Raw genomic sequence first — 13642 nt, forward strand, 5'->3', positions numbered from 1 at the left:
GTGATGGTGGCCTCATAGAATGAGTTTGGGAGTGTTCCTTCCTCTGCAATTTTTTGGAAGAGTTTGAGAAGGCTGGGTGTTAGCTCTTCTCTAAATGTTTGATAGAATTCACTTGTGAAGCCATCTTGTTCTGGACTTTGTTGGAAGATTTTTAATCACAGTTTCAATTTCATTACTTGTGATTGGTCTGTTCATATTTTCTATTTCTTCCTGGTTCAGTCTTGGAAGGTTATACCTTTCTAAGAATTTGTCCATTTCTTCCAGGTTGTCCATTTTATTGGCAGAGTTGCTTGTAGTAGTCTCTTAGGATGCTTTGTATTTCTGTGGTGTCTGTTGTAACTTCTCCTTTTTCATTTCTAATTTTATTGATTTGAGTCCTCCCCCTCTTTTTCTTTTCTTTTTTTTTAATATTTAATTTTATTTATTTTTGGCTGAGTTGGGTTTTCGTTGCTGCGCGCAGGCTTTCTCCAGTTGCCGTGAGCAGGGGCTACTCTTGTTGCAGTGCACGGGCTTCTCACCGTGGTGGATTCTCTTGTTGCAGAGCATGGGCTCTAGGCATGCGGGCTTCAGTTGTTGTGGCATGCGGGCTCAGTAGTTGTGGCTCGCGGGCTCTACAGCGCAGGATCAGTAGTTGTGGCACACGGGCTTTGTTGCTCCGTGACATGTGGGATCTTCCCGGACCAGGGCCCGAACCCGTGTCCCCGGAATTGGCAGGCGGATTCTTAACCACTGCACCATCAGGGAAGCGCTAATTTGCTAATATTTTATTAAGGATTTTTTCTCTGCATTCATGAGGCATATTTATGTTTGGTATCAGGGTAAAATGCCTCATAACAGGAGTTGGGAAATCGTCCCTCTTGGCTTTGTGTGGGATTGGTATGATTTTCTTCGTAAATATTTTAGATAATTCACCAGTGGAACCGTATGCTTTTTTAAAAAATTTATTCTCAGTAATATTGCTGACTGTTTAACCTTTCACAGGGTTATCCTCCTGTGGGCTATTCCTTATGTACCTGCTGTGTCTGCTAATTGAGCCTTTGATATTAACACCTTTTAACCACTTACCTCACTCAGTTAGGTATTTAACCCCCTTTCAAACTTAAATTTATGATATTTGCCCACTTTTTGCATTCATTGTTATTTTAAAATTCAAGAAAATTTAAGAAACCTCTTTGAATAATATTATACCACAAATTGAACTAATTTAAGATTCTTGGATTGGGAATCTCTGCTGCTGTGGACTGAATTACGTTTCCCCAAAATTCGTATGTTGAAGCCTAATCTTTACTGGGACTGTATTTACAGTGAGGACATAATTCAGGTTAAATGAGGTTATAAGAGTGGGGCCCCTAATCCCATGGGATTAGTGTCCCTATAAGAGGAGATACCAGAGAACTAGTGTTCTCTCTCCACCATGTGAGGGCGGCCAAAAGGGAGGCCTCTCCAGAAACCAAACCCTGATGGAACCTTGACCTTGGGCTCCCCAGTCTCTAGAACTGTGAGAAAATAAACTTCTGTATTTAAGCTGCCCAGTCTGTGATATTTTGTTATGACAGCCCAAGATGACTAATACATCTCCTTTATGCTGTTGGTTTTGGAATGTGTTTTCCTAATTGTGCTGTCATGTAACTGAATACCTGATAGGGTCTTCTGCATGGGCTTTTCAGGGAATCCTGGATTGGATGCTTGTTAGGTCTGCTGGGAGAGTTACAGTAGCTAGTTAAATGAATGCTGGTTTTCACAAACTATAACCTGTCAGGGACGTTCCGCCACCTGTTGGTGTGTTCCCTCAGAATCATGTACATATTCCTCAGAACTCTTAGTGTCTTTCAGTGCTAACGTGAGATTGGGAAAGTAGAGATTTACTTTTCCGAGTTTGAACTTCCGCTAAACAAAAAATTTTTACAACTTTAACAACAGTTGGCAGTTATACTTTTTGTTAAACTGTATACGGGTCACATAGCTTGGGAACTGCATTACATTCCTTTTTACTTTTAAGTGGATTAATGTTAAAAATAATCCAACTTTCAAAGAGGTATTTACTGTTTTTGCATAACAAATGCCACAAATTTAGTGATTTAAAACAATGCCCATTTATCAGCTCACAGCTCTGTGGACCAACAGTCTGGTGTTGTGTGACTTTTTTGTTTTGCTTAGGGTATCACAAGGCTAAAATTAGGTGTTCACCTTACTGAGTTCTCATCTGGAGGCTCTGGGGGAAAGTTCAGCTTCCTAAACTCGATCTCGTCATTGGCAGAGGGCAGTTCCTTGTGGCAGTAGGACCAAGGCCCCCCCTTTCCTTGCCGGGCCCCCAGAGTTTGACTGCGTTCCTTGATGCGTGGCCCTCCGTCTTCAAGGCGGCGGTGGAGCTCTGAGTCTTTCTTGTGCTTGAATCTTGAACTTCCTTTTCTGCCTCCAGCAGAGAAAATTATTTGTTCTTCAAGGGTTCGTGGGATTAGGTCAGACCCAACTGGATAATCTTCCTGTTTTAAGACCAATCTACAGTGTAACGTAACCTCATCATGAGAGTAAAATCCGTCATTTTCAGTCCTGCAAATTATGCAGGGTGCGTACACCAGAGGAAAATCTTACGGGCATCTTAGAATTATGCCTGTCACAAAAGGGTTTTCTGTAGGTGAATATGTCTGTGATTTTGAATCTTGATGATTTGAATAAAGAGGGACTGATCAAAGTATTTACTATGCAATCCAACTGACAAAAACCTATACATACGTGTTTTATGTTTTTCTAGAATGACTTAATCTTTCTAATGAGACAGTGTATAATACAATTTCCCTCCATGATTTAAAAAATAATATAGGGATGGGACTGAGCATTTTCTTTTGCTCTGTATGATGCAGTGCAGTATTCCTGAGAAATCTAGTCCATTTGTAAATCTGTCGTCAATATGAGTGACTTCCAAAGTGTACACCTCTTAGCTTCTACTTCCTTCTTCTGAGCTGCAGATTTATATTTCCTACTGCTTACTGGAAATCACCATACAGGTAATCTGATAGGCAACTGCATTTCAGCAGATCTCAAACCAAAACCATTTTCTTTTCCATGCATCTTTCACTAACTCCTGTGTTTCCTTTGACTGTCCATTCCTAAGCTAGAAATGATGGAGTCACCTTTGATGTATCCTACTGCTTCATTGTCTTTTTAATTCGTCACTGGTTCATGTTGGCTGGCCTTACGCAGGATTAAAGAGAATTTTAAAACTTCATTAGGGTAAGGATATTGTTTGTTTATTGTATATCCACCACATAGATATGCTGGCTCATAATAGGCTCTCAGTGAACACTTACTGAGTGAATAAATGAATCTCAGTGTTTAGAACTAATCATGTCAGCCAAACTCTGTGTTCAGTCAATGTACCTCACCCTCCTTGCAGCGTAGTTATCTGTCTGACGACTCGTCTTTCTACTCCTTTTTGAGGTCCCCCAGAGTTCACTTACAGATTTGTCTTCAGCTGACTTTACCCCCTCTGCACGCGGTGAGCTGTGCTTATAGACTTGCCCATGGCCTCCATACCCCTCTGGCTAGAGCTCAGTAAAACTTTAATCCACTTGTCTGCTGATGGGTGGGGCTGGGTTCCTTCCCTGTTGGTTGTTTGGCCTGAGGCGGCCCAGCACTGGAGCCTACCTGGCTCTTTGGTGGGGCTAATGGAGGACTCTGGGAGGGCTTACGCCAAGGAGTACTTCCCAGAACTTCTGCTGTCAGTGTTCTTGTCCCCATGGTGAGCCACAGCCACCCCCCACCTCTGCAGGAGACCCTCCAACCCTAGCAGGTAGGTCTGCTTCAGTCTCCTATGGGGTCACTGCTCCTTCCCCTGGGTCCCGATGCGCACACTACTTTGTGTGTGCCCTCCAAGAGTGGGGCCTCTGTTTCCCCCAATCCTGTCGAAGTCCTGCAATCAAATCCCACTAGCCTTCAAAGTCTGATTCTCTGGGAATTCCTCCTCCCATTGCCGGACCCCCAGTTTGGGAAGCCTGACGTTGGGCTCAGAACCTTCACTCCAGTGGGTGGACTTCTGTGGCATAAGTGTTCTCCAGTTTGTGAGTCACCCACCCAGCAGTTATGGGATTTGATTTTGCTGTGATTGCACCCCTCCTACCGTCTCACTGTGGCTTCTCCTTTGTCCTTGGATGTGGGGTATCTTTTTTGGTGAGTTCCAGTGTCTTCCTATCGACGATTGTTCAGCAGTTAGTTGTGATTCCGGTGCTCTCGCAAGAGGGAGTGAGAGCATGTCCTTCTACTCTGCCGTCTTGAACCAAACTCTGTAAAGAGTATTTTGAAGTTTCTTTAGTAATTCTAAGTTGATGTGACAATCTCTGTGATTCCTATTGGTGACAGGGTTACAAGCACTGCTAGTTCCACCGTGGTTGGTTTCCTATATTCATCATTGAAAGAAATGCTACGTTTCACTTAGAGATCAGTGCAAAACAGATGTAACTGTTTCCCATCTCACTTCAAAGCCCTCTAAGGCCCTCGGAGCCCAGGAGCCCTGTAAGGGGGGATTTCTCCCACCAGAGGTCTCAGTCATGTTCTTTGTCCTCCTGGATCCTAGCTCTCCTCTCTCCAGCCCCAGGCACAGAGCCCCCCCTTGAGCCTCGTCTGGGGGAGCTGACAGTGACGGACGTGACCCCGGACTCCGTGGACCTCTCCTGGACAGTCCCCGAGGGTGAATTCGACTCCTTCGTGGTCCAGTACAGGGACAGGGACAGGCAGCCCCAGGAGGTGCCTGTGGCTGCAGACCAGCGTGAGGTCACCATCCCCGGCCTGGAGCCCAGTAGGAAATACAAGTTCCTGCTCTTTGGGATCCAGGATGGGAAACGTCACAGCCCAGTCTCTGTGGAGGCAAAGACAGGTGAGAGGGACCCCCACGAAGCTGAGCCTGAGGCCCCAGCCCTGCTGCCCTTCCTCACGCTGCCCTGTCACCTCTCCCTTCCGCCAGCTCTCCGCTTCATCCACCTCTTCTGTTTTATTTGAAAAGCCACACTGCCTGCCCCGATCCCAGGCAGATGAGAACCAGGAAAATGGGGCCAGTTCCTGGAGCAGTTTCCCCTGCTGACTTTTCCCCTCTTCTCATAATTCCTGCTTCCGTTGAACAGGGGAGCCTCCTTCAGACCCCTTCCTGGAAGGTGGAACAGGAGAAACAGCAGGGCTAGATGTGGGGGAGGGAGCCAGGAGCCATTCCACCTTCCGTGGCCTGTGGGTTCTCAGCCCTGTGTAGCCATCACCTCCTGAGGAGTCTTCCTCTGACTCCCACCCAGTTTCCCACCTACTGGTGCAGACACACTGGGTCCCATGTCTGCCTCCCCAGAGGGACCCCTTTCCTCCTCTGCCCTCTTCCAGGAGCCTCAGAAACTGGGGACCAGAGGAGCCCAAGACTGGCTGCCCAGTCAGACCCAGTCAGGCCCAGACCAGCTGTGCCCCTTTCCTGGGTTTTGGTCCAGGCGCTCCCCTGCCCCTGGGGGCTCCCTGTTGCCAGAAAACTCTCACAATAACAATGCCGTCAGCATCCTTGCTGTCCAAGAAGGCAGAAGGCCAGCTCCTTCTCAGGCCTTGGGAATGGCTTCTCAGGCAGATACTGATCCTTCTCCCGTCTGAGCTCCCCTTCTTCTCCCCATACCCCCCTCACACATAGGCAGCCCCCACTCCTCCACTGGGTCCTATGAGGGTCACCTCCATCATAATATCCTACCTCCCCACCAGCTGTCTGCCCCCATCAGGGATCCTGTGCCGCCTCTGACATCCCCAGGACCCTTGGATTTCCCCAGGGACCAGTCAGATCACAAAGAGTGGGTTCCTTGGTCAAAGGAAATAAGCAGACCAAGTCTGTGATAAGCTGCACCCTGCTAAGGAAATAGTCTCTACTAGGTGGTTAAAGCCTGGACAGCAAAAGGAATAAGATAAATAGGTAGCTAGGGAATCTCTTCTCCCAGAGATGTCTCAGGACAGAAGACCCCTCCCTGCGCTGGTTAAGTGGACAGAGGCATGGCCAGTTGGGGATGCTGGCAGGCATGGGAGGGTGATGGAAATATTTGGGGGAAGCACTGATCATATGGGCAGTTCTGGGTTTTTCCATTCTCCAGTGGGAGGCAGTCAAGGAGTCGTTTTGGAAAAAAAAATAAACACAAGAACCTTTCCTCTCTGTCAGTTGCTCGAGGTGACACCAGCCCAGGAGCCCCACCCCGCCTCGGGGAGCTGTGGGTGACAGACCCCACCCCAGACTCACTGCGCCTCTCCTGGACAGTCCCCGAGGGCCACTTTGACTCCTTTGTGGTCCAGTTCAAGGACAGGGACAGGCCCCGGGTGGTGCCTGCAGAGGGCCACGAGCGCTCAGTCACCATCGGCCCTCTGGACGCCAGCCGCAAGTACAGATTCCTCCTCTACGGCCTCCTGGGCAAGAGGCGCCATGGCCCCCTCACCGCCGAGGGCACCACAGGTGAGGGCAGCCCCTGCACGGGGGCATCTCTGATCTGGAGGGCCCCCCGGGGAAGGTCCTTGTGGTCAGTTACGTTGGCTGCCATCACGGTTGTTGTTTGACTCCAGCTGTTCTGGCTGGGATCCAGTGCCCCCTCTCCTTGCGCAAGCCCAAAGATCCAGCCCTGCAGGATGCAGCCATGGCACAGCCCTGTCTTTAGATCTCTCAGTCCTTCCCTTCAGCGTCACCCAGCCTTCAAGAAACAACGCAACCATTTCCTCTCTGTGTTTCCATCTCAGAGACCCGGAGAGCTGTGGACGAGGCTGGAACAAAACCACGTCTGGGGGAGGAGCTGCAGGTGACCAGCGTGACATCAGACTCCGTGGGCCTCTCGTGGACGGTCCCCGAGGGCCAGTTTGACTCCTTTGTGGTCCAGTACAAGGACAGAGATGGGCAACCCCAGGTGGTGCCCGTGGAGGGCAGCCTCAGGGAGGTCAGTGTCTCAGGCCTGGACCCTGCCCGCAGGTACAAGCTGCTGCTCTACGGGCTATACGAGGGCAAGCGTGTGGGTCCCATCTCCACCGTCGCCATGACCGGTGAGTGCAGCTGTGGGGCACACACTGTCCCTCCTGCCCGCCTGGCTCTCCTGGTCTGGTGGAGCCACACAAATTCAGAGCTTCCTACACTCCTTCTTTTGGGGGAAGGGATCAGCTTCATAGAGGCATAATTTACATACCATAAAATTCACCCGTTTTAAGCTCATAATTCAATGAGTTTGGGCAGATGTATAAGCCATGAAACCATTACCACAACAAACATATAAAACATTGCCTCCATGGGCTTCCCTGGTGGCTTAGTGGTTGAGAGTCCGCCTGCCGATGCAGGGGACAGGGGTTCGTGCCCCGGTCCGGGAAGATCCCACATGCCGCGGAGCGGCTGGGCCCGTGAGCCATGGCCACTGAGCCTGCGCGTCCGGAGCCTGTGCTCCTCAACGGGAGAGGCCACAACAGTGAGAGGCCTGCGTACTGCCAAAAAAAAAACCAAAAAAAAAAACATTGACTCCAGAAGTTTCGCTATGCTCATTTGCAGTCAGTTTCCCCACCTCCAGCTTCTGACAGTCACTAATTGGTTTCTATCACTATAGTTTTTCCTTTTTAAGCTTTTCATTTAACAGAATTATACAGTACACCGTTTTTTGTGTTTTTCTTGCACTTAACATAACGCTTTTGAAATTCATCACTGTGTATCAATGGTTGGTCCTTTTTATTACTGACCTCTTGTCTTCACCTCCTCTCCTCCTTCCATCCTCTTGGAGAGTCTTGGTGCAGTGACAAACCAGTCACCCATCTCTACCTGTCTCTCTGAACAAGCCCCCAGGGAAGAAGTCGAAGCTGAGACTGAGGCCCCCAGCCCTCCAGCATCCGAGCCCCGTCTGGGGGAGGTGACTGTGGAGGAGAGCACCCCACACACCCTGCATCTCTCCTGGACCGTGACTGAGGGAGAATTTGACTCCTTCGAGGTCCAGTACACAGACGAGGATGGGCAACTCCAAGTAGTCCATTTAGGGGGCAACCAGAATGACATCACCCTCTCTGGCCTGGAATCCGACCACAGATACCTGGTGAGCCTGTACGGTCTCCACGATGGGCAGCGTGTGGGTCCTGCGCACGTCGAGGCCCTGACAGGTGAGCAAAAGAACTCTGCCCACTCGGCTTCCTTCCAGGTGGCTGTGAGCACCCAGAGGAGGGCAGAGTCCCTGTGGACACCGTGCCCCTCTCTCAGGTCCTTCTCTCTCCGTGTCTGTGTTCAGCCCCAAATGAGGAAGAGAATGAACCTTCAGAATCTCCCTCTACCACTCCTGAGCCTCACGTCACGCCTCGCCTGGGGGAGCTAGCAGTGACAGACGCCACCCCCGAATCCCTGAGCCTCTCCTGGACCATCCCCGAGGGCCAGTTTGACCACTTCCTGATCCAGTACAAGAACGGGGACGGGCAGCCCAAGGCAGTGAGGGTGCCGGGATACGAGGACGGGGTCACCATCTCGGGCCTGGAGCCAGACCGCAAGTACAAGATGAACCTGTACGGCTTCCATGACAGACAGCGTGTGGGCCCCGTCTCTGTCATCGGGGTGACAAGTGAGTGGACGGTGGAAGCCCCAGGGTGGGACCTCGTGGGAGGATCACCCTCTCTCAGGTGATGGGTAAGTGGGGTGCAGGAGGCCCCTCTACTCGAGGCTGAGCCATGGTGCCCTTTGTGCGTCCTCCACGCTCCCTGAGGACCAGTGTGTCCCCCTGGGCAGAGAAGGGCCTCTGTGAGCCATGCTGGTGGCTGCCCTGGTCCCCCACAGCTGACCCCGGAGGCTCCAGGCGTGTTTATGAGATGTCAGCTGAGCAGGACCACCCAGCCCCAAGGACGGGCTTCTCTGAACTGACTTCAGGGCCCGGAGCTGGGGCCAAGGCTTGGGAGGAGACCCAAGGACATCACCTGGGGTCCCTGCCTCACCCTCTCTGTGTCTCTCCTTCTCAGCTGCAGAGGAAGACACCCCCAGCCCCACAGAGATGGAGGAGACCCCCAGCCCCACAGAACCCAGCACAGAGGCCTCGGAGGCCCCCGAGGAGCCCCTCCTGGGGGAGCTGATGGTGACAGGATCCTCCCCGGACTCGCTGAGCCTCTCCTGGACTGTCCCCCAGGGCCACTTCGACTCTTTCACCGTACAGTACAGAGACAGGGATGGGCAGCCCAAGGTGATGCGGGTGCCAGGGCACCAGGACGGGGTCACCATCTCGGGCCTGGAGCCAGACCACAAGTACAAGATGAACCTGTATGGCTTCCATGACAGACAGCGCGTGGGCCCCGTCTCAGTCATCGGGGTGACAAGTGAGTGGACGGTGGAAGCCCCAGGGTGGGACCTCGTGGGAGGATCACTCTCTCTCAGGTGATGGGTGAGTGGGGTGCAGGGGACCCCTCAACTGGAGGCTGAGCCATGGTGCCCTTTGTGCGTCCTCCAGGCTCCCTGAGGACCAGTGTGTCCCCCTGCCAGTACAAGGGCAGGGACGGGCCCCAGGTGGTGCGTGTCGGGGGCGAGGAGAGTGAGGTGACCGCTGGGGGCCTGGAGCCCGGGCGCAAGTACAAGATGCACCTGTACGGCCTGCACGGGGGGCGGCGTGTGGGCCCCGTGTCCACCGTGGGCGTGACCGGTGAGTGAGGGCCCTCCGGATGAGGTCTCAGAAAATGTCTGATAGTAGAGCCTCTTGAGTGTCTTCCACTGAAGACCCAGGACCCTAAAACTCCTGAACCTCTAACCCATCCATTGTCCATTCAATACCTCAGGACAGGTGTGATCTGGGGGCAGGAAGAATGAGTTCCAGGGAAGTGCTTTGCCCACTTGAGAGAGGCCGCTTGGGACTGAGGCCTCCAAGTCAGTCATGCACTGACCTGTTTACGGCTCTCTGGTTTGCCTGGGAACTCTGAAAAGAGCTCTTTTTGGGTGTTGGGACAAATGCCCTGAAATGCTAATTCTCAACAAGTATTTATTACATAAAATTTCAAACATATACCCAAAGAGAAAGAATAGCATAATGAACTCCCATGTGTCAATCACCCTGCTTCAACCAAAAATCAACTCCTGGCCTGTCTAGCTGATCCAGACCCCACTCCCTTCCCACCCTCCCTGCCTAGAATGTTTTCTTTATTAACAGCTTTATTGAGGTATAATTTACATACCATAAAATTCACCTGTTTTAAGTATACAACTTACCAATTTTAGTGTATTTACAGAGTTGTACAACCAGCATCACTAACTAATTTTAGAACTTTTCCATCACCTCAAGAAGAAACCTGGTGTCCAGACCCATTCCCATGCCCAGTTCCGGTTCCCACTAATCTACTTTTTGTCTCTGTAGATTTGCCTTTTCTGGACGCATCATATAACTAGAATCATACAATACGTGTTCTTTTGTGTCTGGTTTCTTTTACCAAGCACGTTTTTGAGGTTGATCCATGTTGTAGCATGTAGCATGTAGCAGTACTTCATTCCTTTATAGCCAAATAATATTCCATTGTATGGATACACTGCTGCAATATTTTTAAACTTACTCCATACACTCTTTACTTCATCATTACATTTTTTTTTTTTTGGCTGCATTGGGTCTTTACTGCTGTGCGCGGGCTTTCTCTAGTTGCAGCGAGCGGGCTTCGTTGTGCTGCACGGGCTTCTCATTGCGGGGGCTTCTCTTGTTGCAGAGCAGGGACTCTAGGTGCATGGGCTTCAGTAGTTGTGGTGCGCGGGCTTCAGGAGTCGTGGCTCCTAGGCTCTAGAGTGCAGGCTCAGTAGTGTGGTGCATGGGCTTAGTTGCTCCGTGGCATGTGGGATCTTCCCGGACCAGGGATCGAACCCATGTCCTTCCATCACCTCAAGATGAAACCTGGTGTCCAGACCCATTCCCATGCCCAGTTCCGGTTCCCACTAATCTACTTTTTGTCTCTGTAGATTTGCCTTTTCTGGACGCATCATATAACTAGAATCATACAATACGTGTTCTTTTGTGTCTGGTTTCTTTTACCAAGCACGTTTTTGAGGTTGATCCATGTTGTAGCATGTAGCATGTAGCAGTACTTCATTCCTTTATAGCCAAATAATATTCCATTGTATGGATACACTGCTGCAATATTTTTAAACTTACTCCATACACTCTTTACTTCATCATTACATTTTTTTTTTTTTGGCTGCATTGGGTCTTTACTGCTGTGCGCGGGCTTTCTCTAGTTGCAGCGAGCGGGCTTCGTTGTGCTGCACGGGCTTCTCATTGCGGGGGCTTCTCTTGTTGCAGAGCAGGGACTCTAGGTGCATGGGCTTCAGTAGTTGTGGTGCGCGGGCTTCAGGAGTCGTGGCTCCTAGGCTCTAGAGTGCAGGCTCAGTAGTGTGGTGCATGGGCTTAGTTGCTCCGTGGCATGTGGGATCTTCCCGGACCAGGGATCGAACCCATGTCCCCTGCATTGGCATGTGGATTCTTAACCACTGTGCCACCAGGGAAGTCCCCATTATTACATATTTAAGTGTACTGCTCTTTTCAAAAAGACTATTTAGAAATAACCATGATACAATGATTGTACCTTTAAAAATCAGATATCCAGGTAGTGCTACAGTTTCCTGATTGTGTCATAATTGTTGTTTTGCAATTTGTTGTTGGAATCAGGTCCAAGTAAGAAAGATAGGATGAAATTGGGAGAATTGGGATTTTAAATAGGGTGGTCAGGGAAGGCCCTAAAGGGAAGGTGACATTTGAATGAAAGGAAGTGTGAACATGAGCCATGCAGACATCTGGGGAAAGAACATTCAGGAAGAGGGAACAGTCAGTGCAAAGGCCTTGAGGCGAGAAGCTGCCTGGCACATTTGATGGACCATAAGGAGGCCATAAAGAGATTTTGATGCTCATAAGCAGAAATGCATCTTAAATTAGGCCCACAGAGCTGGCCCACCTTCTGGCCTGAATCCAGGAGAGCAGGGCCTCAACAGTTCCTTCCAGCAACAGGAATGATTCTGTTTGCATCTCTTCCCAGCCCCTAAAGAGGAGCCGCCTGCCAGCCCCGCTTTGAAGCCACAGCTGGGAGAGCTGACTGTGACGGACGCCACCCCCGACTCCCTGAGCCTCTTCTGGAACGTCCCCGAGGGCCAGTTTGACCAATTCCTGATCCAGTACAAGAATGGAGATGGGCAGCCCAAGGCGGTGAGGGTGCCGGGGCACCAAGACGGGGTCACCATCTCGGGCCTGGAGCCAGACCACAAGTACAAGATGAACCTGTACGGCTTCCACAGCGGCCAGCGTATGGGCCCTGTCTCCACTGTCGGTTTAACTGGTGAGTGTACAATAGAACACTGGCCCTGCCCTGAGCTGGACTCAGTTTCCCTTTTATTGCCAGTACTCAGGTGTTTTCCTCCCACTGTTCTTGAGACTGAACCTCCCAGGCTTCTCGGAGCAGTTCTGGGCCTGTCTGCACTCCAAGCCTTTGGTGTCACCTTAGCTGTCTCAACCTTTACACATGGGCTTTTTGAGTCCTTGAAGAGGCAGGGTGCCAGAGAAATAGCACAGACTCAGGCAGACCTGGGGCTGGCCCTAGCCTCAGCCCATTAGAGCTGTGTGACCTCGAGGGAGTCACTCAGCCTCTCTGTGCCTCCCTTTCCTTATCCATACAGAAGGAATAACCACACCTGTCTGGCAGGGTGGGCATGAATGTGGCTTGTCTCACACACAATGTTTGGTAACTACAGGCTCCCCCTTCTGAGGAAGAAGATTAGTTCTTGAAAACCCTTGGGATGAATTCTTATAATTATCATTGATTTCAGTGGGTACAATTGTATTTGTTCCCCAGCCCCCAAACTGATACCCATGTATGCTGTACCAACATGGAATCCTGCTAACATGGATACTGTTACTTCAATAGTTAATATTAGTCATATGTGCAACTTAACAAGGCATTCTCTCTTCATTAATTACTTCCTAACATGGCTGTTGTTTGCTTTTGTTAAGCTCTTTTGTAGCTGTTACCCCTTCATGCTTAAAACCTGGTTCCCAAACACAATGGAGTTATGAAACACGATGATTTTGTAATTCAACTATTAAGGCAGAATAAAACCCTATGCAGAACAGAAAAGACAAAAAAAATCTGCAGGCATGATGGGTCATCCCTGCCGTAAGATGGCAAGAGAATTAATACAAGGTCCAAAAGCAACCCAACTACAAAGATGATCTCATGTGGTCTCAACTCTTTGCCCTCAACTGTGAAATCTAAATTAGCTTCTCAAATGCTCAGAAAAGCCTTCTAAACCAGAGGAGGTATTAAAGGAAAATAGGAACCTGAGCACATGTACCTCCTGATGCGACGTGTCGGTTAGGTGTGGTGCTATTACAAAGCATTAGTCCTGTCCCACTAAATGAATTTACTCAGCAGCTCCTACAGGTTCCTGCTGCACATGTTGAGGTCATGGGGGTCCCACCCTACCATCTTGATGTCTCCACAAGTGTGTGCTCTGTCCCCTAGAAACTGAACATTCAAACCAGGGAAATGTCTTTTTTTTTTTTTTTTTTTTTTTTGGCGGTACGCGGGCCTCTCACTGTTGTGGCCTCTCCCGTTGTGGAGCACAGGCTCCGGACGCGCAGGCTCAGCGGCCATGGCTCACGGGCCCAGCCGCTCCGCGGCATGTGGGATCCTCCCA

General features: G+C 50.2%; 1 protein-coding gene across 1 annotated transcript in view; it reads left to right on the top strand.

Moving 5' to 3' along the window:
- Nucleotides 1–13642, top strand: part of TNXB (tenascin XB) — a 76722-nt gene that overhangs the window by 46438 nt on the left and 16642 nt on the right. The window contains exons 15-22 of the mRNA XM_055079501.1: nt 4586–4870; nt 6164–6451; nt 6730–7026; nt 7801–8115; nt 8241–8564; nt 8956–9145; nt 9454–9626; nt 11989–12285. Coding sequence (XP_054935476.1) covers nt 4586–4870; nt 6164–6451; nt 6730–7026; nt 7801–8115; nt 8241–8564; nt 8956–9145; nt 9454–9626; nt 11989–12285 — 2169 coding nt within the window. The remainder of the gene's footprint in view (nt 1–4585; nt 4871–6163; nt 6452–6729; nt 7027–7800; nt 8116–8240; nt 8565–8955; nt 9146–9453; nt 9627–11988; nt 12286–13642) is intronic.

The sequence above is a fragment of the Physeter macrocephalus genome, chromosome 18, assembly GCF_002837175.3.
Source record: "Physeter macrocephalus isolate SW-GA chromosome 18, ASM283717v5, whole genome shotgun sequence".
NCBI lineage: Eukaryota > Metazoa > Chordata > Mammalia > Artiodactyla > Physeteridae > Physeter > Physeter macrocephalus.